General features: G+C 35.5%; 1 protein-coding gene across 8 annotated transcripts in view; it reads right to left on the reverse strand.

The window, feature by feature from the left end:
- Positions 1-26,883, reverse strand: part of ERBB4 (erb-b2 receptor tyrosine kinase 4) — a 1,163,457-nt gene that overhangs the window by 165,872 nt on the left and 970,702 nt on the right. For all 8 annotated transcript variants that reach the window (XM_001146866.7, XM_516067.8, XM_003309455.6 and 5 more), the window contains one exon: positions 20,632-20,817. In XM_001146866.7, coding sequence (XP_001146866.3) covers positions 20,632-20,817 — 186 coding nt within the window. The remainder of the gene's footprint in view (positions 1-20,631; positions 20,818-26,883) is intronic.

Below are 26,883 nucleotides of genomic sequence, written 5' to 3' on the forward strand. Positions count from 1 at the left end.
AATTCTTCTTTCTTTTCAAAATAAATAAGAAGAAATCGAGCTACTTTTTGTGTCTCCATAGACTATCTTTGAATGTCCTACCCAGGTTTTGAAGTCCCAGTCCTGGAGATATAGCTCTGTTATTTTAATAGTACTATTTGTTTCACTATGACCTACAGTTAACTTTGCTTCATTTCACTGGTCTTTTTTTATACCCAGAAAGACAGTGTGCCCATGAATATTCCTATCAGATCATGTAGCTGCTGCCCTTTTCTTTAGCAACGGTTAAATGACTACCAAAGCTCAACCCTGGGGAAAAACTCTTTATAATAGGTTGTCTAAATCCTTTTATTTCTCCATAATACAGGTGTTCTTCTTCATCAGGACTTTATCCAATGGAATAAATGAGGAAGCTTATAGCTGTTGCAATTTCCACTCATGGATATTTTTCTCTTCTTTTCTACACTAGTTTGTTCCAATTGTTAAATATAACATTTTCATCAGTGCTATCATTGTGAAGTTCAGCAGTTTCTCCCTATGCATGGGGCATCATTAAACTCTTACTATGTAACGAGCTCTGTGCTAAACTTAAGTTCTTTATGCATGTTAACTGTCATGTGAGTTTCATGTTAACACTCACATCTCTACCAGGTAAATACTTGTATTATCACCACTCAAAAATGAGCATGAGTTTTAGAAAGACTGACTGGAGCAAAACCAAAGATGTAATAAATAATTAAGGGAGGTAGGGTCCACATTTTTTTATTGTTATTGATCTCATTACTTAGATTGTTTTGATTTTCTGGGCTTCTTTTTGGAATATCACTTTCATTTCACCTAAGAACTCCATTCTATTTAATAAACTAAAACATAGAAATACTTTCACCTCAAGAAGGGAGATTGGCTTACATTTATAGAACATATAATTGGTGAGTGCCTTAGGGAGAAAGACAAACATAGCACATGGCCTGCAGGTTGCTGGAATGGTTTCTCAGTGCCAGACCGCTTGAGCATCAGAATGAAGCAGTCCTTTGTGGATATTCCTCCTCTAAACAAGTGAAGGAAAACTATCTCTTAGCTCTGGGCTCCCAGTTGTGATACTGTGGAGTGGAAGAGGAGGAGAAAGGCTCTTCTTGGATTCTGACTTCAACCCAACTTTTCCATCCCCCTCTGCTTTCCCCGTTAGTTAGTCTGACTGCATCCAAAGTAACTATGATTCACGTGACTTGTTTAGGCTCTTTTCTATGGCTCTGTCATACTTTTTGCTAATTTGGGTGACTATGCTTCTCAATGCACTTAAATATTAATAAAAATAGAAAATAAGTTAGAAGATGTTCTAAAAATTTGTATTTTAAATTTTATTCCATTCACTTTAGAGAATTGAGAATATTATTTGACAGGTTTGACTAAGAGTGGCCAGGGGAATAAAATTTCCACCTAGTTTTTTGTTTTTTTTTAATCTCCCATTATATTTAAAATACAGATTTCCCTTTAAATAAACAAGGATACATTTTCAAGTGCTTTAGAATTATTAATAACCACAACTCTCCCAGGAGTGATTTCTTTGGAGTCCTAAAATCACAACTCTTCAAGGACATAAAGTGGAGCTAATTTACCCACTTATCTGACCCAAAGTAGAGATTTTTAGATTCGTTCAATCCCAAAAGGGAAAAGCACACCCTAGGTAGTATTTTTCTGTGAAACAACTCTTATTTAGAGTGGTGAATTAGTAAGTTGGCAGAATAAGGCAATCCATATTTCTCCTGCCTGTGTTATATGTGTTTTGGGGATAGAAAAATTTAGAACTTCCAATGTAGCAATTTCTGTTGACAAGAAATTTAGTTATTATGTTGCAATGGGGATTGTTTTGCTGATAAAATTCTTGATTCTAGTAGTCCACCTCTATTAAGTTTATAAATTGTTTATCAGCCTTTTTCGCACTCACCAGTAGGAAAAGCAAAAAACAAAAAAAATAAGGCACTATTTCTAATGGCAGCAACATCAGTAGCTTTGAGAATATTATTTCTGTGGGTTGCATTTTCAGTCTTTATTATAATTCTCCCTTGCCGACAATCCAATTTCTTTCAGACCCATATGGTCCCAATTTCTTTAAAGCATATTGTAGTAATATTAAAAATCTCCATCTAAATATCAAATTAGCCCTCAAATCATAAGAAATAAATCCATGTGGGCTCACAGAATTCTCCCTTCAGGCACTGAGATTTTAGTTATTTGTTTCTTTGTTTCTTAAAAAGAACAAATTGTTTTAATGTTGCATTTCATAAAGGACTTCAAATATGTAGGTGTCCCCCAAAGTACTTGACTTTTGTGGCATTTTTAAAAAAAATCATAACTTGGAGAATCTTAGTATTTGAGTGATGATAATCAAAATTACTTTGGGCTGAAATTCTGTATTTTGTATCACAGTCCATAGGAGAATTTCACAGCCAAGTAATAAACCTGGAAAATATGGGTTTATAATGGAAATGTCGACAGACTCTAGCAGGCGCTGCTGTAATATCTTGAATCTGATTTAAAAGAAGTTTTCAATAATGTTTCTCCAAGCCAGTCTTTTGGGAAATGCAAGTTAAAAAAAAAAAAGAAAAGAAAAAGAAAGGTTTTCTACTACCTCTATCTCAATGATTGATGAAAATGTGAGTATTTTGTGGCCAGATACCTCAGGGCACCTGTGAATAAGATCATGGTAACAGGAGAATATGCATGGAGAGACTGCTGTCCTGTCCTGTAAAAAGCCACCCAGTTAAAGTCTCACTGCACAGAACCATTTTGATATAATGATAATCCATAGATTCACATGGATTATATTTGTATGTTCTCAGATAAGGGTAGTAATGGGATAAATTATCACCCCACCTAGTCGTGTTTTAATAGAAACTTTTTATAGGAGGACAATAACAAGAGCAGCTGTGACTAAGATGGTGATTCTGGAATTACTGTTATTTATTATATTGACATACATAGTCTGTGCTCTCCCATATTCTCTGCAAAATTATGGTATAAAATTTCTGCCTTTGGTATATTTTTATACTTCAAATGTTATTGATTATGATAGGAAATAAGAGCTTTTTTTCAATCATTTAATTAAGGCAAAAAATCAATTAGGCATGGGTACCATCAATCTGAGTTTGCTGCCTTGCCCCATTCCTAGAGTTATACAATAGACCATCCCTGAGAGACGTAGCCTGTGGAAACGCTTGGGTCGAGCTGAAGAGACTTTGGGCAGAATCATGCCTCCATGCTTACCAGCTATGCAACCTTGAACACACTTAGGACCTCTTTAAGTCCCAGTTTTTTCAGGTAAAATGAGAAGGAAGTAAACAATAATAACGAGTGAGAAAATAATGATAGCAAAACGTTATTGAATGCTGATATACATCAGATACTGTGTTAGGTACTTTGCATACATCAACTCATTTAAACATATAATAGTATCAATCTCATAACTTTGTTGTAAGAATTAAGAGAAGTACTCTATGTACCTCGTTTGCATGACTTCAGTGAAAATGTTGGCTAGTTTTATTACTACAAGATTGAACTTGTTTCAAACACAACACTTAGATTAAAAAGACACAAGGGTCATTACTTTCCCTTATTGTTTACTGCCGTGGATTGTCATTATAGATCTATATGAAATCAAACTATAAGACAACCTGTTCCACAGAAGCCCCAATCACAATCGGTCAAGGGCTTGAACATCAGGGGCTAGAAGGAATTCATGAAATTTTCTCAACTCTTACACAAAGGACCTTTGGCTGTACACTCTTGATTTAGAGACTTCCCATATTCTAGACTGGCCCTACATTCTTCCAGTCTATAGTAGAAACTGAGTCATTTCAGGCTGATGTTGTGACTTGATATGCCAAAGCTTTAAAGAAATAGCCATCCAAAATATTTAAAGCAAAATTTAAATGGCTAGATGCTTAGCATTTTTTTTAAAGTACAAAAAGATAAAGTAGAAAAGAACACATCATAAGTATATACAGGTCAATAACCCTTCACAAATTGAGTGCACCCATGTAAGTGTCACCCAGATTATGAATAGTAATGATATCATGGAAGCCACCCCATCCATATTGGATAGATTTTTATGGAAATCTTAAACTTACATAGAAATTAGCACAAGACTATTATTTTATTTAGCACTCAAAGCATTCTTGATGAAAGCTTTGTAAATTCTACTTCATTTTAGTAGAATAACTTCAATAAATCTTAATATGTACCACAAAGGATATAAAAATAGATGGGGTAAATCATTCATTTTATTTTTAAAAATAAAATAACTGATTTTAGGGCTCAACTCAGTCTGGCATTTAATCTACATGGGACTTGATAATAAAATCCATGGCTTAAAGTTTGTGTACTACAATTTCTAGGAGTATGGCCCCATTAGTAAACTGCATTCATGCTAATGTGCTTGCTTGGGGCGATAATCATTAGCGTTCCTAGTTCCAGTTCTTGCCAGGGAAAGTACACCAGGAGTGGGTGATGTAGTATTGTAATTATACAATTAGCCTTGTCAAGGCATGGAGCATTGGGAATAGTAGGATCTTGAAACCTGAAATGTGGCTAGCTGATAGATGACTGTCATTAAGCTCATCTTTTGTTCACTTTGTGATGAGGTGGAGACTGAGCTTAGGAAAAGGCTTCTTCACGAAGGATAAAATCCTTGACCCAGAGCCACTCTTCTTCATGTGCTCATCACCACTCAGCTCACCCTCCCTTTCCACAACTACACATACATTTTGTTCATATTTTACCTTAGCCAAATAAAACATCATGAACAGTTGCCAAAAAGCTCTTTTTAATCAATCAAATTTAGATAATAGAAAGTGAAATTACATATAAATACTGTTTAGCCTATTACTTTTAATCATCACAATAATAGCTATCAACGTTCTACATCCCTTTTCACACATACATATTTCACTGGGTATTGTAGAATTGTGGCTACATAGAATGATTCTATATTCAAAATATAAATTATTCTTACGAGTATATTGATGTTTAAGGTGTATAAAAATAATACATATGCATATATATTTATGTGTATATGCATGTGTACACATATACACATATATAGTATAAAAGCATTGTATATTTTGTTTTATCACATGACACTAATAAGAATTACCCTAAATTTTTAAACTTTCTTATAGAAGAATAGATTGGCATAAAGCCTTAACTGCTTGCTCTCATTCACTTTCAGCCTGTATTCATTATTAACCTAAGTTTCCTCCCTTGTGGCTCAATGCCCTTTGGGGTTTATTAGGCTTTCTTCTGTAACCAGAGTGATCTGCTAAGCCACTTTCTTATGGTTAAATGAGGGTGTACAAGTAGGAATTTAGATGTTCCCACTAGGTAAGTATTAGAGGATATAATACTACCTGTTTGCTGTTGCACCCCTTCTAGGCTACATAACTACACAGACCCTTTTCTTCATAGCCACCATTATACTATATTTTTGTACAAATCCATAGAGGATACCCTTTCAAGGAAGACTGACAAATTGCTAATGCTAGAATCAAGCTTAGTGTCCAGAATATTGTATGCCCATTTTAGCGTGCAAAACACAAACGTTCAGAAGATGTTTTAAAAATAAGTCATTATTACAAATATTGATCATGACAAGGCTTGAGCGCATTTAGAAACAAATAAGTAGGAGGTGGATGTGGTTGTAAAGGGTTGGGATGAGGCCATGAAATAGCTCTATATCTTGATTGTGGTGGCTATATGAATCTACACACGTGATAAAACTTCATAGAACTACACACGCACATACACACAGAAATTTGTGTAAAACCAGTGAATCTGAAAAAGTTATGCAGATTTTATGAATGTCAGTTTCCTGATTGTAATACTGTACTATAGTTATACAAGATGTTATTATTGGGGAAAATGGATGAAGGACAAATGAAATCTCTCTTTAAATTTTTGGTAACTTCCTGTGAATCTACAATTATTTCAAAATAAAAAGCTGTATTTTTAAAGAGCTATCTGGAGAAAAAAAATTGGTTGTGATCAATTGTGGAAGTAAGTTAATCTGTGTTTCATCTTCAGTCCCACTATAGTTTTTCTGTTTCCAAGCAAATCACTTGACATTCTCATTCTTTGTTTCTCCTATTTCCAGAAAAAGGCAAATCTTATCTCCAGATTACTATAAACGTCTTGAAATCTGTGGGAAAAATAAAATCGCATGCGCACATCTGAAAGATCGTAAATATATATCACAACTTCCTGAGAGCACTATTGTTAACACCCGTCTACCTCTACAGTTTTAGAAACAAAAGCCACAGGGGAGCAATAAACTAGATATGCCAGTCCTCCTACTTTGATTTTGCATTTGAGAAAATCACTGTGCTCCTAAAATCTGCTACAATACCAAGCCTCAAAAAGTTATGACTAACAGATGAAATTGTGTGAGCACTTTACACACATGAAATATAATTTAATCCATTTGGATTGGGGTAGCTTTCACTTTTCTGTTAAAAAAAAAAAAAAGTACCTTAAAAGTACTAGCTGAAACATAAATTCACAGTAAAGAAATTAAGTTCTTTACTTTCTGGATGTGAATGGCAGCTGAATAAAAAACCCTTTGCCATTTATAGAAAGGAGTAACTTACAAGCTGAATTAGAGTTGCTCAGCATGCCAAACAAAGCCACAGGCAAAGCAAAGCAAAAGGGAAGCTTGCTATTTTATAGGTTAGACAAGAAAAAGCCTAAATGACTCCTCTAAGTGAGAGACCTTCATATTTCATGCAAACTCCAGGAAATAATTAAGGCTTCAGTGGAATTCTGGGACCTGTGCTCTATAAACTGCCTCAATAAACTTCATTTTCATCTGGTAGTATAGAGATTCTCTCTTACCCCTTACTACCCTTTAAATATTGTCCTCCTTTGAGGCGATGAAAATTCGGCGCATAAATAAAAAGCATAAAATTGTTTCAGGGAGGGGGTGAACATGATTCAAATTCAACCAGGTGCTTTATCACTGATTTGGGAGGTTGCAATGTTGTTAGACAAACTGATAGAAAGATCGAGAGGGAAAACTATTGGTGGAAAGGGAAGATAAAAAAAAAAAAAAAAAAAAAAACCTTGGGAGATAAACTAAAAACACAAAAAGTATTTCAAAGCAAAAGTAAGCTAGCCACTTCAAATAAAATTCTATAGAGAAAAAATTCATTAGCTCATTTAAAAAATTATCACAAGAGGTATATGACCTCTTATCTTAGACCAACTCTCCATCACACTGTAGTAGTTATAGAACCTAAATTACAAACAAAGCGTCCACAAGTGTTGCAGTCAGGGCTTGGGGATGGTGCTGGATGCCAGTTAATCTGGACTGGGATATCAGGGTGGCAGAGCAGTTATGGATTCAGGTCTCGGCTCTGACACCAAGAACCGTGACCTTACCTGGACTCTGTCACCTGCTTATGGTTCAGTTTCCCCATCTCCAACACAGCACATTAGATGATCTTAAAGCTGGTTTCTGTGAGGATCTAGAGAATCCTTAGGGTTCCATGAAGCCCTGTCTACACCCTTCTGCTGCTGCAGTTAGGTTCGGTTGTATTTGTTTCGATTTTAAACTAAGATTTCACATGAAACAAATTCATGCCTCAAGAAAATTTAAAATCACTCAACTAGACCTTCTGGGGCTCCTTCCTGCACCAACATTTCAATAGACTCTGATAATTATTTTTAAAGATTCACCAGTTCCACAAAAGACAATTTTCTTTTGGGTTCTTTTGGGCTGGGTTCTCTCTGCGTCATTTTTTAATCGTTTTTCTTTCCTTGTGTAGAAACAGCAGCAAAATGTATTATTAAAATATCAATTGATGTTTTGTGCTTGCTACTTCTGAATAAATAGGAAAGTTTTCGTGTTTCTAATCTGGGCTCCCTATGTGGAAAGGGTTTTTGTACTGCAAGATGTAAAATTGCAATTTTGAAGCACCAGCACCCAGAAAATAAGTCTCACTTAGGTTTTGTTGTCTGAGAAATTGACTTATTTCTAGCAATGGAGGTGGGAACATAGAAAAGGCAGAACTCAACCACCTAGAAAACAAAAGGCTAGTTTCTTTAAGACTGAAAGGGAAAGGTAGAATCACTGGTGGCAGTTCTAGAGGGGGCTGGCAGTGGGATTGGGTAGGGAGACCTATGTTCCTACGGTCACACTGCACCCACAAAAGTGCTCGGCTTCTCAAGGGATGGTGAATGCATGGATATCCAGGCCCTGGAGGACTGAGTAGCATGAGTCAAGGGTATATAGGACTATGCCCTAGCCACGTTGATCGGGTACAAGAGTTATGGGGCAAAGAGCCTCATCACCCTAGTCACCCCAGTCTAGTTCAGCTGATAGAAAGTCTATACCTCTGACATGTAAGTGAGCCCAGGCAAAATCCCAGAGTCACCCAGCAGACCACCAGCAGATTTCAGATTCCTGAGCAATAAACACTTATGTGTCAAATAAAATAGAGAGGAAGACAATTATTTGGAAGCTAGATAATTGTGCATGCCTGACTGAGAGACTGGAGGGTTCTGCTGTGATGGGGGTGAACCAGCAGTACCTTTATGAGCCAACGACAAAATTCACAAAAATGGAATCCCTGCTCCTGTTTGCTCAGCACTTTGTATGCCTCTTCAGGTTCTTCAGTATCTCTAGAAAGAACCCTGTCGGGACTTCCTTATACATGATAAAGTGGAACTTCAAGCCAATTCTAATAGGTGCTCACCAAGCCAGAATAATTTTTCCCCAGCTTTATTGGGGTATGATTGACAAATAAAAATTGTATGTATTTAAAATGTACAACCAGATGTTTTGATACATGTATACATTGTGAAATGATGACCACCATTAAGCTAATAAACATATCCTTCACCTCACCCTGGTCCCCATTTTTGTGTATGTGTATAGTAAGAACATTGAGATTTACTCTCTTAGCAATTTTCAAATATACAACACATCATTATTAGCAATAGTCACCCTTCTGTACCTTAAGTCTGTACATTTATTCATCATATAACTGCAAGTTTGATCAACAGCTCTTTTCTTCTAACCCAAAGCCCCTGATAGCCACCACTCTACTCTCTGATACTATAGAATAATTCTAATTTAGAAAAAAAAATGTACTCTTCCTTAAATCTGATATATCTGACCATACTTATTTCTGATTAACATGAGGAAAGAGGAAATGATGAGGAAAATTTGTCTGGAGAAGACTTGTCTTTCAGCTTCTGGCTTTCCTGGGTCTCCAGCTTGCCAGTTGCTTATTTTGGGACTCATCAGCCTCCATAATCTCATGAGCTCATTCCTTAGAATATATATATATATATATATATAAAAATATATAGATATCTATCTCTATATATGACTATATCTATATATGAATATACATAGGAATATATAGGTATATATATTCTAAGCTTATTTCTTAGAATAAATATATATAGGAATATATATATACATATATATACACACATGCATTTTATTGGTTCTGTTTCTCTTTACAAAGCAATACACTTAATATGATTTTTAAATTAATCAATTAATTGTTCCTGGTTAGATCATGGCTGTAGATAATTTTCCTTTGGGATTCAATTCTCAAATCTCTAATTATGACATGTCCTAAGAAATACACCGAGACACTGCAAGAATTCCATTATTAGGTTCCCCCCGACCACCATTTTTGTTGGGGGACAGGGTCTCGCTCTGTCGCCCAGGCTGGAGTGCAGTGGTGCAATCACACAGCTCACTGCAAACTGCGCCTCACTGGCTCAAGTGATCCTCCCACTTCAGGCTGGCTTTTTAATTAAAAAAAATTAAACACTGTATCTCCATGAAATAATCAATGACTTGTCCATATTTCTGAGTTTAGTTCTTCTTCCTTAGACTAGTATGCAGTGTGACCCTGGGAGAGTCACTGAAGGTATTTACTGTGAATAAAATCTTACCATCAAGTTAGATTCATGCCGCTGACATACACAAAAGGTCTAATGACAATTAATCACACTATATAGTGTATTCAAATTTAAATGATCGCAGTAAAAATGATAAATAATAAGCTATCATCTTTTTTCTTCCAAAATGTGGTTATATAATTACAATAAATTTATTTTGATTTTAAGGGTGTATTGTCATTAAAGGGAGTTTAGCTATGCCACTAATACTGTGACTTGTAATTTTAATATTTATCTTTTATCATGCCTTTATAAAATATAAAAATTTTTCTGTGTCCAAATATACCCAAGGAATCCATTCAAACAATTGGTATTCACAAACTTCCAAACAGTATTAAATGTCTCTATTACATGACTGAATATATTAATAAGTGCCAATTTTATGTTTTCTATGATGTTAGTAGGGTTATTTCTCTTCTCTAGACTATTATTTTTTAAATTTCTATAATTTGCATATACGTGCATATGACTGAGGCCATATCTACACATAGCATCTGGTCTTGACCAGAATTAAACTAGAAATGTCAGCACCCAGTTCAAGCATTTAAATGACATCAGACATTCATATTTGAATTTAATTTTAATTCATGCAGAAGGAAATGGCTGGATTGAATAAGAAATTAAGTTTCTTGTCACTCCATAGTTACTACTGGAGAAAAATGGAAAAGAGGAAAGAAGGTAAATGAAGGCTCTAGCTCGTGTAACATATTCAAGCCTTAAGGAAGCTTTCACATCTGTCACAGAAGAGGAATCCATTTCTTAACACAAGAATCTGCTCTCTTTCCAATCATTGTGAACCACGTTTTTAATGTGAAAGAGGTTCTTCTCTCCCATTTGCCCCTTCCACTAACTCCCACTCTGCCACCGATAGTAAAGAAAAGTAAAGCGCACAGATACCTGTCCCCGGGCCACAAAAATAATCAGGTTTTATTAGCTCCAATTAGAAATATGACATGGATATTCAAGGTAATTTGGTGATAACGTCGAGTTGGAAATGAAAAAAAAAAATTGAGAAACTCTATTAAACTGGTCCCAAATTACACTAAACTTTGAAACAGTACTAATTTTCTCTGAAAATATAAATGCTAGAATCAGTCTGTTTGCAAAAATACACTGAAAAATTCTTTATTTATAGGTAGAATCTAAATTATTTTGGCTAGACACACTAGGTTAATTTTAATTCTTAAAAATATTGAATAAATTTAAAAAAATTTTTTTTGGAAGAAGTTTAAGTTGAGTATACAACTTAATCAGGTAATCTGTGAATCATCTTGAAGGGTACGATGGACCACTGAAATATTTTTAGAATCACCCTTTCAACTAGTTTCAATGGCAAAACACCAAAAAAAAAGAAAGAAAGAAAGCCCATGGAACCTTACATCTGAGTTTAACCGCAAATCAATTAGGGCACCGGAAAAAAAAATCTGACAAGGTAAATAGGCCAGCAAAGCTCTGAGGAAGGTTTTAGGATTTTGAAAGGTAATAGTGGCCTATACTCAGTATTCAGGCTTTACAAATACAGCACCAGTGATATATGTATCATAAAAAAGCTACAAAAGATAGTTTCCTTAGAGCAAAGTCAGAAACTAAAATTTTTGCAGGAATAGTAAGTCAAACAGATATTAACCTTTTCTAGCTTGAGATTGAAAAGTTAGAATTTTTTCTTTGCTCCTCTTCAGTAATAGATTGTCTTAAGAATTTCCCCTGATCTCAGTTCTTTGCCAGTTCACTGGTGGTTTCACATGTTTTCAATATTACAAATAATACATTTTTTTTTTTTTTTTTTGAGATGGAGTCTCACTCTGTCACCCAGACTGGAGTGCAGTGGCATGATCTTGGCTCACTGCAACCTCCACCTCCCACGTTCAAGCGATTCTCCTGCCTCGGCCTCCCGAGTAGCTGGGATTGCAGGCACCCACCACCACGCCCGGCTAATTTTTGTATTTTTAGTAGAGACGGGGTTTTACCGTGTTGGCCAGGCTGGTCTCGAACTTCCGACCTCACGTGATTCACCAGCCTTGGCCTCCCAAAATGCTGAGATTATAGGCATGAGCCACCACGCCCAGCCCAATAATACAATTTTTAACATAAAAATTAGAAGCCAAGTTAAGACCACAAGCATCCTAGGAACCTGTGTAGGAAAGCATATGTGGATGAGAGACTCAGGTTCCTTGTTCCAAAGGCCAAAAATATTGAATATTAAACATGAGATTCCCTGCTCTCCTCAGCCTGGTATGGTCTATGAACAAATGCTAAATATTTTGTATCTGAAATTTTAAAAGTCATATTTTTAAATGATGGTATTTTTTACATGTCATAATTAGGGTATTCTAACTATAAACATATGTCTGTCCTTATTGTAGTGACTTCAGATATTATCTAAAATAACACATAGTTTACATTCTTACTTTATGCCAAACAGTAAGCTTAGCACATTACAAATATCATCTTATCCTTAAAATTACCCTACAAAATAGGTAGCACTGTTATCCCCCTTTTCAAGAGCACAGAGAGATTAACTAACTTATTAAAGTTCGCACAGTTAGTAAGTGATAGAGATGAGATTTGAACCCAGAATCTGTAGGCTAAACACAAACTAGTACCAGACTACACATTTTAAATTCTTATTTTACAGTGTCACTTGTAATTAGTATCTATGACCCATAGTAGCTCCCAGAATTGTTTTGAGTTTGCTTTATTTCAATAGTTAAAACATTGCTTGAAGAAGTTCCTCCACAAATATTCATCTAGCACTTTCTCCTGAAAATGCGGCATAGATGTTAATGATAAAACATGTTCTCATGAAGACAATAACAAGTATTATTCATGACAGAAGTTTTTCTCTTATGGAATTAATGATGAGACACAACTACAGATAAAATGGTATGCTCCCCTTCAGTCCTCCAATTCCGGAGTGCCGTTGAAGAAGAGCAGGTCACTTTAAGCTGCAGTGATGTGTGTGTGTACAGAGAGGAAAGAATGCAGAGTGGTTTGGAGACCTGGCTCAGGAGTCAGAGTTATCTGGCATAGCACTCAGGCATTTCAATATATTTGTGTGTCCTTTTGGACTTAACTTCCCATTTTCCTCATCTATAAACTGGGGAAATAATGAGCCATATCTGCTAGAGTTTCAGTAAAGATTTAACAACACAATGTACGTAAAGCAGCAAGGATATGCCAGGTGTGTAATACACACTTGATCTACATGGACTCATTCATTGTCAATGTTATTCCAATGCAGCTCTGGACCCAGAGCCACACATTCCCACCCACACAGCACACGCAGTGCTGGAGAGGAAGTGGGCCTAGGAGGGCCTGCAGGTACAGGCAGCTGTAGAGCTGCTAGAAGCTGGGGTGATGCTCGCCCCACTTTCCTGTAGACACCACAGGTACTGTTAGCCTGTTGTCACACAGTTCATATGCTTGCTTGTGATGGAACCTTGGTCCCAGGAACTGTGCTGTTTTCCACTTTGCTACACTGTCTAAGGTGGCTTTTAACTGGAACCCAAGTGCAAATAAAGGTTGGTATTCGGCTCCTGACTTTGTGTAGAGAAAACAGTCCTTTTGGTCACTCCCAGACCACAGCAATCAGTCATGATTTTGTTGAATAATCAAAGCTGAACCCATACATGGTAGGGTCAGTTAAGGATGTTTGCTTTGGGCAACAGCCTACTTTTTGTCTCATATTAAATTAATACCTGAGTTAAACAAAAACAGAAACACCTCACATACACTATTCAGAATCTGCTAAATTGTCTTTTAAAAACTGCTTGCCCAACTTATTAGCAACAACGATAAAAGATGAAATTTTCATGATTTCCCAGTATCCTGGATTCATAAAGCATCAAGAAGGCATATGGTATTATATGAGCATGAAATAATAACATGGACTGCTCTGCTTACCAAATTCAGTCAAGTCCAAAGGCAGCACATGCAGAGGGAGCATGACTGCCTATAAGAAACAAACAATTTTGGTGTTTAAGTCTGTGTTTTCTTTTTTTTTTTTTTTTTTTTTGAGACGGAGTTTCGCTCTTGTTGCCCAGGCTGGAGTGCAATGGCACGATCTCGGCTCACCGCAACCTCTACCTCCCAGGTTCAAGCGATTCTCCTGCCTCAGCCTCCCTAGTAGCTTGGATCACAGGCATGTGCCCCTATGCCCGGCTAATTTTGTATTTTTAGTAGAGGCGGGGTTTCTCCATGTTGGTCAGGCTGGTCTCGATCTCCTGACCTCAGGTGATCCATCCGCCTCGGCCTCCCAAAGTGCTGGGATTACAGGCATGAGCCACCACGCCCAGCCTAAGTTTGTGTTTTCTATCACATAAAATGTCATAGAATGATGAACTAATGGAAGAATGGAAAGAAAACTTACAATACAAATGAAAACATTTTACAAAATACTTCCTTATAAGGAAGCCCATCAGACTAACAGTGGACCTCTCAGCAGAAACCCTAAAAGCCAGAAGAGATTCAGGACCAACATTCAACATTCTTAAAGAAGAGAAATTCCAACCAAGTATTTCATATCCAGGGAAACTAAGCTTCATAAGCAAAGGAGAAATAAGATCTTTTTCAGACAAGCAAATGTTGAAGTAATTTGTAACCATCAGACCTGCCTTACAAGAGCTCCTGAAGGAAGCACTAAATGTGGAAAAGAAAGACCATTACCAGTCACAGAAACACACTGAGGTACACAGATCAGTGACACTATAAAGCAACCACACAAACAAGTCTGCATGATAACCAGCTAACATCACGATGACAGGATCAAATCCACACATTTCAATACTAAATCTTGAACGTAAATGGGCTAAATGCCCCAATTAAAGGCACAGAGTGGCAAGCTGGATAACGAGACCCAACTACATGAAATGACAACAATAGGCTAAAATAAAAAGATAGAGAAAAATCTGCCAAGCAAATGGAAAACAGAAAAAAATAGAGGTTGCAATCCTAATTTCAGAAAAAATAGACTTTAAACCAAAAAAGATCAAAAAAGACAAAAAGGGGCATTACATAATGGTAAAGTGTTCAATTCAACAAGAAGACCTAACTATCCTAAATATATATGTGTGCAACACAGGAGCACTTAGATTCATAAAGCAAGTGCTTAGAGACATTCAAAGATCTTTAGACTCCCACACAATAATAGCGGGAAACTTCAATACCCCACTGACATTATCAGACAAATCATTGAGACAAAAAACTTAACAAAGGTCTTCAGGACCTAAATTCAGCACTAGATTAAATGGATCTGATAGAAATCTACAGAAGTCTCCACCAAAAACAATAGAATATACTTTCTTCTTTTTTTAAGAAAAATAAAATTATTTTTTATTTTTTAAACTTTTTGTGGGTACATAGGTGTATATACTTACAGGGTACAGAATATACATTCACCTCATTGCCACATGGTACATACTCTAAAATCAACCACATAATTGCACATAAATACTCCTCAGCAAACGCAAAAGAACTGAAACCATAACAACCACTCTCTCAGATCACAGTGCAATAAAAATGAAATTCAGGACCAAGAAAGTATTGACATTCTTCACAGAACTAAAGAAAACTATTTTAAAATTCATATGGAACCAAAAAAGAGCCTGAATAGCCAAAGCAATCCTAAGCAAAAAGAACAAAGCTGGAGGCACCATGTTACTCAACTTCAAGCTATACTACAGGGCTATGGTATCCAGCACAGCATGGTACTGGTACATAAACAGACACATAAACCAATGGAATAGAAGAAAGAACCCAGAAATAAGGCTGCACACCTTCAACTATCTGATCTTTGACAAACCTGACAAAAAACAAGCAATGGGGAAAAGATTTCCTATTTAATAAATGGGGCTGTAATAACAACTGCCTAGCCATATGGAGAAGATTGAAACTGGACCCCTTCCTTACACCATATACAAAAATCAACTCCAGATAACTTAAAGATTGCATTGTAAAACCCAAAACTATAAAAACCATGGAAGACAACGTAGACAATACCATTCAGGACATAGGCATGGACAAAGATTTCATGATGAAGATACCAAAAGGAATTGCAACAAAAACAAAAATTGACAAGTGAGGTCTAATTAAATCAAAGAGCTTCTTCACTGCAAAAGAAACTATCCACAGAGTGAAAAGATAACTTACAGAAAGGGAGAAAATTTTTGCAAACTATGCATTCAACAAAGATCTAATATCTAGCATCTATATGGAACTTAAACAAATAGACAAGAAAAAAACAGAACCCCATTAAAAAGTGGGCAAAGGACATGAACAGACACTTTTCAAAAGAAGTCGTACATGCAACCAGCAAGCATATGAAAAAAAGCTCAACATCACTGATCATTAGAGAAATGCAAATCAAAACCACAAAAAGATACCATTTCACACCAGTCAGAATGCTGGTGAGGTTGTGATGAAAAAAGGAACACTTATACATTGTTGTATGGTGGGAGCATAAATTAGTTCAACCACTATGGAAAGCAGTCTAGCAATTCCTCAAGGAGCTAAAAACAAAAGTACCATTCAACCCAGCAATCACCTTCCTGGGTATATACCCACAGGAATATAAATAACTCTATTATAAAGACACATGCACACGTATGTTCATTGCAACAGTATTTCCAATAGCAAAAACACAGAATCAACCTAAATGCCCATCAATGGTAGACTGGATAAAGAAAATGTGGTACATATATACCTTGGAATACCATGCAGCCATAAAATGAACAAGATCATATCCTTTGCAGGAACATGGATGGAGCTGGAGGCCATTATCCTTAGCAAACTAACAAGGAACAGAAAACCAAATACCACTTGTTAGCACTTACACAGGGGAGCTAAATGATGAGAACGCATGGATACACGGAAACACACACTGGGGCCTACCTTAGGGTGAAAGGTGGCTGAAAACAATGCAAATTTATTCTCTTACAGCTCTGTAGGTTGGAAGTCCATAATCAGTTTCACCAGGCTATAATATCAAGGAACAGGGAGGCCTGTATTTCTTCTGGAGATTCTAAGAGAGTCTGTTTCCTTATCATTTCCAGCTTCTAGAAGTGCCTACATTCCTCAATGCATGGTCCCTTCCTCCATCTTCAAGGTGCACTGCTCAGCTCTGATCTGTTCTTACGTCTTCTGTCTCCTGCTCTGATCCTTCTGCCTCCCACTTACAAAGACCCCTGTGACTACAATGGGCCGATCTGGGTAATCCAGGATAATCTCATCTCAAGATCCTTAATTTAATTACATCTGCAAAGTCCCTTTTAACATGTAAAGCAACATTCACAGATTCTGGGGATAGAATGTATTAGCATCTTTGAGGGTAAGATATTATTCAACCTACCACAGGTAGATACCATTTATTACATTCTTTTTGCACATGAGAAAAAAATATAGTAATTATTAATACCACTATATACAATGAGAAACAAGAATTCAGAGGCTAAATAACACAAACTCACAAAACTGAAAAGTAGGCAACAACATATAAACATAGTGTTTCTAACCCTAAGTCTGTTTCCACTACACAATTCTGCTCCCAAAGTAGAAAAAAAAAAATAAAGGAAGGACTCCCTGCTTAAGGGTAGATTTTGTTATTTTCTTGGATTAAAAATAATTACTATATATTTATTGAATGGCTAACTACATGTAAGATCCAATTTTAGATTCCGGGAATAAATGAGAATCAGATATAGTCAGTCTCAAGGTAATCCTTCATCTTTCCATATATTTAAATACCTATAATTCCTAAATGTATATATACAGTACTGACCAAATTTAACTACCTCATTAACATTCCCAGTTTCATGTTCTATAAACTTTTCCAATGTGCCAAGTCTGAAACTGAACTCTTGATTTTTTCCTACAAATGTTCATCCCCCATCCTTCACCACCTCAGGAAATGATCTCACCGTACTCCCCTCCCTCACCACTCATAGCTAATCAATAATTGAATACCTTAAATTTTGCCCCCCAAATATATCTTACTTCCATCTACTTCTCCTTATTGGCATTGCCTCCAGACTCCTAATTAGTATCTTCATTTTCATTCTTATATCGCCTCAATCTAACCTCCATACATAGACTGCATGATCTATTTAGAATATAAATGAGATTATGTCAACTGCATGTTAAAATACTTCAGTAACTACCTACAGCACTTAAAATAAAATTCAAATTTTTCTTGCTATACTGGGTAACCATATAACATGTTCTGTTTAGGACTTTTCTGTGCCTGTTGTCCTGGCATAACTAGTAATACAGTCTCCTTTCATGCCTAAAATTATTCCACTTGGATGATAAGTCTCTTGATCACCACATCTGTAGAGCCCTGTGTGATCTTTCTTTTGCCTAAATATTATTCTCATAGCTGAAGACTTCTCCCTCAGGACTCAGTGTCTTCTCTTAAGTCTCCCTAGTAGTTGGCTTTCTTTAAAATCTGAACCACTGTATTCAATCCTATAGTTAATTCTTTCATTTGTTGAATGTCTGTTCAATCCATTAGGGTGCACAGAGAGAACCAGGCTCATATCTGCATTGTTTACTCATACATACCTCAGTCAACATCGTATCCGAAACAAGATAAAAGCCCACCAATATCTGCTGAAGATTAATGACTAAATAAGCTTACCATATAGACAGAGAGATAGTAAAAGTATAGTATGACATTTACATAATATGAATGTGTTCAAGATATCAACTACCAAAATTAATACAAAAAAGAAAATAATTATTTCTGCCTCCAGAGAAGGGTTGACTAGGAAAGACTCCATAAATGGAGGATGCCCAAACAGGCTTGATGGATGAATAAGATCATGCAGCATGAACCAAGAAGCCAAGAGAAGACTTCTAAGCTTAGGGGATGGCATTTGCAAAGGCAAAAAGGTATAAAACTGATTATTCAGGAAACTCAGAGTAGTTTCTCTTATTAGAGTATACAATGTCGTATAAATGATATATTAATAACACAAACCTTAAGGACAAAACCTAAATTGTAGAGACACAGCAGAAAATACAGACAGCACTAACAAATTTGAAGCTTAGCTTTTTTTTTTTTTTTTTTTTTTGAGATGGAGTTTCCCTCTTGCTGCCCAGGCTGGAGTGCAGTGGTGTGATCTCGGCTCACCACAACCTCAGCCTCCCAGGTACAAGCAATTCTTCTGCCTCAGCCTCCTTAGTAGCTGGGATTACAGGCATGTGCCACCATGCCCAGCTAATTTTGTATTTTTAGTAGAGATGGGCTTTCTCCATGTTGGTCAGGCTGGTCTCAAACTCCTGACCTCAGGTGACCCACCTGCCTCGGCCCCCCAAAGTGCTGGGATTACAGGTGTGAGCCATGGCACCTGGCCTGAAGCTTAGCTTTGTTTTCATTTATAGTCCTAGAATGATTTGATAAGTTCTATTGCATATTTAACTCACCTTATAAATTATAGAAGTTCTTAGATAAATCCATTTCGGAAGTGTTATATTTCAAACTTCATTGCCATAAAGAATCCTCACAGTTGCAGTTATTACATAACAGTTACAAAATTATAATACACAGTCCATAAGGAAACTCTACTGAGAGTTACGGTGTATAGAACTAAGCTGAGCTTTTCTGTCAAATAAAGTTTTTGGTTTAAATTTTAATAATTATGTCAAATTTCTTTTTTCTGTAATGTGCTTTTATTCATTATTACATTATTTAAAAAAGGCCAAAACCACTATGTTATTATTTTGGCATTTATATTGTACAAACATATAGATAAAAATATCTATGGAATATTAAAAGACTTCGGGTCATATTTTGATGTAACTAAGAGTTGACATAATTAAAACTCATCATTGACCTATTTCTCTAGAAATAGAAAATTATCAAGATAGATATCTGGTATAGATAATCATAGATATTTGCTTTGAACATTTAGAATGTATACTAGAAGTTGCACACTAGCAGACTGCATGATAAGAATGCTTTGTTTAGACTCCAGTGTTTCAAAAATTGACTTAAGATTTAAATTTGGGAAATCACAAAAAATCCAGAATTCTGGCCACTCTTAAAAAAATTAAAAGATCAGCTAACTCTAGTAATATTCCCCAAATCACAGTCCCCTAGAAACTAGTAAATGCTCTCTGTAACCACAGACCCACCTCCCCTATCACCCCAGACCACTGCCCTTATATATGTGACATGCCTAAGCCTTTGTGTAAGACTAAAACTCTCAACCATTAAAAACCAATTGAAGATCATCAAAAAGACTAAGAATATATTTAGACTTTGCTCATTTGTAATAGTGAGAGTTAAACATAAAGGCTATTTTTAAAAATCATCTAAACATGAACAAATTCAGACATTCAACCCTTTCTTTCTTGGATTTTATTAGTTAACTAGACTATACCGAAACAAATAAGCCAAACAAATCCAGTATAACAATTCCTCCCCCTGACTACCAAGCTATTTGTTTCGGCACCTAGTCAATTCAATAAAAATGATACAACACAATAATCTAAAAATATATATCATGCATTTAATCTGTAGTTTACCTAAAAATACCTCTCTGTTATGTATCTTTCAATGTAGCAAATATACTTCATTTTATTTAATGGGAAGACTTAACATATTTTCAATATGAAAACTGTTCCAGGTTAGGAAATATTAACCTAAAAATGTAATTTCCATAGAAATTGACAGGCACTTACCTTAGCTATCTGGACACACCAGTTAAGCAGCAGTTGTGATCCAATGTTATCCTTGTGCTCGTGGACATACTCCAACAGGCAGCCATGGGGCATAAGTTGAGTAACCAGCTGGATGGTTGGGCTCAGACACACACCCAGCAACCGGACTAGGTGTGGATGATCCATACTTGCCATGATCAGAGCTTCCTGTAAGAAAAAAATGCAATACCATCATTTCAACTCAAATTTTCTTAGATTTAGAGTTACTTGGATTGTACTAATGGTGCTGATGATTTTTAAAAATGTACTCTTACTCAATGGAATCAATCAAAATGAAAAGACATAATTTCAGTTATTCTATCTTTAAAGTGATTTCATTCAATAAAATTAAATAAACAACAAAGTCTCTACATGCATTAACATGGAAGCTGTTATACAATAACTGCCTACACAATTAATAGCAGTATTTTCTCCTTTGTAATATGAGCAATATGAGATTTTACTTATTGCCAAGTAAGTCAAAATGAATTCCAGCTTATATTATGGATTTTTAACCTTTGACCTTTGCTCTGGTAAAATAATGTATACAAATTTCGTTAGTTGCAGGTAGAGTAAGGTGAGCTGAACTTTGAAGTCACCCATTATTGGTGTAGAGTTGGACAGCTTACAATGGTGTCATGTATAAATCGTAAATATGGAAACGTAGATAATTACAAGTAATATGTCTATTGTCAATTTATATAAAATAATAAACATTTTAATAAGATATTTTGTTTCATAATTTTACCTTTCCTCAAATTTATTTCATTTTCAAAATTATAAGTGATGTCTTATTCATAGATTCATAAAATTTGAGAGCTGAGACTATAAAAATTTGACTACTCCAACTTTTATATTTCATAAAATGAGAAAACTGAGTTATAATTTTGCATCAGAATCATAAAGGCACCACTGCTTAATGGGGATAAAAGTGGACATATGATGGTTATTTAGTGCATACCAGTTAGCTTCTAATAAAAAGTTATTATAAGACTCTTGATTGTAATTTGAAATAGACATAACCATAAAATAAATGTTTATGTACTTTGTTACGGCTTGATATGTGCTTTTATATTATGAAAGCCAATAAAATATTGTTCATCTCCTACGAAAACAATAGTAAATTTTTGCTTTTGAAAAGCTATGTAATATCACCTACGTAGTATTCTTGTCAATAATATCTGAATCTAATCATGAGGAAAAAATCAGACAAATCCATATTGCATGACATTGTGCAAAGAAACTGGCCTGTACTTATTTAAAATGTCAATATTAGGAGAAACGTAAAAGAAGGGTATGATGTTCAAACTAACATTTATTACAGAAATAGAGCAATGTTGCATCTTTGGCTATTGGATAAAAAATATATAAAACATTCTTGGGATAATTGAGGAAATCTAAATAGGGACTATATATCATGTACTATTATATCAATGTTAAATATTTGAGAGTGGTAATGGTATTGCAGCTATGTAAAATAGTATTCTTTGATCTTAGAAGATCCTGAAGTCTTTATGGATGAACTATCTTGTGTCTGCCATTTACTTTCAAATAGTTTACTCACACAGGGAGGGAGAGAGATATATAATATATGTATACGTATCTATGTTTTTGATGTGTCTATACATATATATACACACAAATGCACATACACATAGAGGGTGTAATACGTATATGGCAATGGATTATCAGTTGGTTTTTCTATATGAAGGTACAGTGTTCATTGTATTACTCTTGAACATTTTCTATAACTTTGAAACATTTCAAACTAAAAAATTAAGGACACAAATTATATTGAGTTTCTATTTAACATGGTATGGCAGATTGAATTCACAAATTACTTCCCTTTCATTTCAACTTCACTATACTGACAAAAAAAGAGTTAATTTTAAAAGACAGACACCAACAATCACAGAAAGGAGGCAATAAAGATAGAATAGTAAAAGTAGGAAGTGGCTTATCAGTGTTAGCCAACTTGGTAAACATAAGCAATCTGAAGCCTAATTTAATGGGGGGAAACTGAGAAGCAACCCAATAATGTATAACACCAAAGGCTGAGGAGTAGTAGTATTACAAACCTCCCTAAACAGAGCAAGAAGAACTGTTTTCAGCGGGAATGCTTCAGAGTACATTTAGGAAACACTTAGACTACACATCTCCTTCTTTCCTTTACTTCTAGGAAATCTTAAACCAAAAGAACTGTGGACTGTGGATATCAGGCAAAATGGAAAGAGAAGTACTCTGGGGAAAATAGAAGTATTATGTAAATTTACATACGATAAAAATATGGACGATTTCTTCCATTCCATCTCCCAAATAGAGCTGTGACTTCAAAATTCTCAAAGTTTTGTTTCAACCTAGAATTTTACACCTAGCAGCATTTCAACCAAGTGAATGCATACAACAGACATGTTCAGACATGCCAAATCTTGATACATGTACCTTCCATGCTTCCTTTCTTTGTAAACGTGCTCATAAAAAAGGGAGGGGGTGTTAGAAGAGTACATAAAATCAAGGAAACAAACATCAAGCATGAGATATGGAAATACAAAAAATACAGTGAAAAATTTTCTAGAATAAAAGCTATACAACAAACGGAAATAGCAGCCAGCCCAAACTGGAACAGGACAAATAGCTCTGGGAAAGGTGACCCAAGAAGATGGAATTGATAGAATGCCGGATGAACTTAAAATACATTAAGAAAGTATTTATTTTTCTAGTGGGAGTTGAAGGTCAAATTAGTGATAGATACATAGAAAACTAAGCTAAAGTAAAAAAGAAGAAATTAACCTGAGATAAAACACAAAGATATGCACAAGAAAGACTCAGAAAGGTGAGGAGCTAAGAGGGGAGTGGATGTTGAGAGATTGCTCAATAGGTACAATGTATCTTGAGTGATGGATACACTAAAAGTCTTAACTTCCCCATTAGGCAATCTATGTATGTAACAAAATTATACTTGTACTCCATAAATTAATACAAATAATTAAACAGAAAATCATACTTACGATACAGCACAACTGGGAATAGTTACATAATCATAATAGTGTAAACATGAAATACTGATATAATCAGAAATCATATAGCTGTGGGAAGATGGGGGGACAGAGTATGCCCTTCTGAAAGGTGGTGATGGGAATGGAGTGAAAGGTATATAACCATTGCTGGTTGCAAAAAGTTAGCATATGATACATAGGCTAAAAAGAAAAAATTAAGACTTCACAGTATAAGCATATTATTTAAATGTATGGAGTTAAGTAGCAGAAGAAATTTCCAAAGATTTGAAAGTGATTGATTTGGGCAGTGGAAAATGGGGGCAGGGAAGGGACAGCAGGGTAGCTAGCATCTTTCATCATTAGTCTTGTCAAAGTATTTCACTTTTTTATAATTACCTTAAAGCTACTTGGGAGGACATTAACCCCTTTAACCGTCCCTACTATTTTACCGCTGTTGAGTTCAGCTGTGCCTTACAAGAGATATTCACAAATATGCAGTGTTTGATGGGGTATGTGGGCTTCCCAGATCCAGCCAAGGGTTTATCGTGAGGTCTAACATTTTATATTTTCAGTAAGGAAAAGGGGGCAGCATGGGAACACGCCTGGAGAAAGGAGTGATAGAAGACCAAACAAAAGAAGTAAGCTGGTAAAATGCTGTCACTCTCCCTCAAAAGACTTTTTGTTTCTGAGGTTTGGTGGCAAAAACTGAAATCATTGTTTTTCAGATGGCTTCCAAGTAAAAAAGATACTTCAATTTTCTCTTCCCTAGCTGCCCCAGGGAACAAGAAGAGTCACAGAACAGAGACCAGTTTCTATGCTTTCTTGCTGAGCCCACCAGGACTGCAACAAGATGACGACTGGAAGTTCCGGGTGCACTTTGAGGCGTCACGCCTAGCAAGGACTTCAGCATCCTCACGTGGTACCAGTCAGCAGTAACAAGAGTAGGTCCTCTCCAATGGCTCAGAGAGAAGAGAATTCAACATAGGGACCAGAACTGGTAGGAAAGATCACTGTAGAAACCACAGAAGCATCCTTACATGGTATCAGTCAGCAGTAACAGGAGTGGGACCTCTCCAATGGCTCAGAGAGAAGAGAATTCAACATGGGGATCAGAACTGGTAAGAACGATCACTGTACAGGGAGACTGCAGCTGGAAGGCCAGATTATAGGTAAATAGGAGACACCCAACAAGTTTCCAAAATATCTGCGGAGACTGCTTGGGGGGCCAGGGTTTTGCATAATTAGCAGAGCCAGAAATCTATGTTATTACTATTCATGTGGCCTCGTCTGGATTCACGAGGTGAAAACATTTGCTTTCACTTCTTGTGTATCTCAGTAAACATTTGAAATAAAGCAAAGCAATGTAGTTATAAAGACAGTATAGATGAAAATGTTAGCCAACTTAAATGATCTATTATTACCTATTATTTAATCTAGTATTAAGTGTATTCACAGTGTAAACCAGGGGGTTCCTTCATTGAATTATAACATGCAAATGTAAAAATATACACATACCGACAAATCAGCAAAACATCTAATTAGATTAAATCATTAATTTAATTATATATTTAATTGTGTATTAAATTAGATACTTAAATATTAGATATCAAATTAAAGTCAATTTACACTTATGTTATTTCTTTTTTGGTGGCTCTGAATTTTTTGTGTATATGAAAGTCACCTAGGTTTACAGTTACAAGTGTGGCCCCACTCCCAGATACTCAGGTTTAGAAGAAGATCTTAGGAGTCTCCATTTGTAGCAAGTACCCTTGTTAAAGGAACTTAGGAAATATAAAAAGTTGAGAACCTCTAGCACATCTTGATGTCTCCATCGAATGTGTGCTTCTATAATCCACTGCAAAAGCAATAACATGTAATAATTATTTGATCCTTATTATAATCCCATGAAGCAGTTCAAACTCAAAATTAATTCTCAGCTGCAAAATGAGGAAACCAAAACTCAATGAGATTACCGGCCCAGGTCATGTGACTTGTTAGTAGCAGGATCAGTAAACACTCAGGATTTTTATTCTGACTGTACTGTTATGACAGTAGAAATATCATTTTTTTTAACTTCAGTTTCATCAGCATATTACAGTGTCAATCTTTATGTTTTTAGCAAGACAGCCCCAAGCACCTCACATTAACCCTACCTGCATGAATTGGGTCAAATTATGCTTTGCTTCCTGAGAAGGAACTAAAATCAAACAATACATTTGTGCTTACAGGTAAACTGTCATCACTTTACAATGTTTTCAGAAAAAGTCAAATAAAATATTTCTCTCTGATTTACTGAGGGTACTATTTGATAAATGTTATTTATTAAGGTAAAGAGAATGATAAAATGTAAAGTAGAAGAAAGATTTTGGGGTTACTTTTGCATTTGAAAAGTTTACATTAAGAGGTGTAAAAAAGTCACACGGAAGCTCTATTTTTAAAAATCTGTTAGTAAGTCCTGGCAAAAAAGCTGGGTTTCTATTAAGAAAAATTGCTCATCACACTACAAAGAGTATTTGAAACCAAATTGCAGAGTATTTGCGTAATAGTTCTCTTTTTCTGAAGAAAGAAAAATGAACAAGACACTAATTGTAGGTTGCATTTTTTTTTTTTTTTCATAAAAGAAATAGCAGATGGCTGGTTTGGAGGATAGGAGAGTAGATAAAGAAAAGGGAATATGAATTTATTTAGACTGATGAGTGGGATAAAAAAGGGAAAAATCCCAATATTTTAATCATAGAGTGTCGGCTTTCAATAAATTACTCTGTGTTAAACTTAATGTCCTCTGTTAGTTATCTTTGTGTGGGACCTATGGAGGCAATTTTGGAATCTTTGCTGCTGTCACTAGAAAATGTCGCTGAAGACCATGGGAATAAATACAACCTGACAGGGACATTATCTATTTTTCCAGAAAAAAATTATTCTGTCTTTCTTTTCCTTTTTGCTTTACAATTTTTTTTTTCTTGTAGGTAAGTTTCAGAGTTTTCTCATTGAACAGAAGGGAATAATGTAACAGGTGCTACAGTAAAAATTCTAAAACAAAAATATTTTTCTTTATAATGAAGTCTGGTGTGAATAAGGCCTTTTTAAAAAAACCATCAAGGGACTACTGAGGTATAGATTAAAAAGCTCTGAAGCATGTATGTCAAGTCTCTAGCCACATATTATCTAAATCTCTATTTCAGCCTGAAGGGAAGACATTTTTGTACAATAATAAGTGAGCAATACCATTTTTTTATAT

The sequence above is a fragment of the Pan troglodytes genome, chromosome 13, assembly GCF_028858775.2.
Source record: "Pan troglodytes isolate AG18354 chromosome 13, NHGRI_mPanTro3-v2.0_pri, whole genome shotgun sequence".
Classification (NCBI taxonomy): domain Eukaryota; kingdom Metazoa; phylum Chordata; class Mammalia; order Primates; family Hominidae; genus Pan; species Pan troglodytes.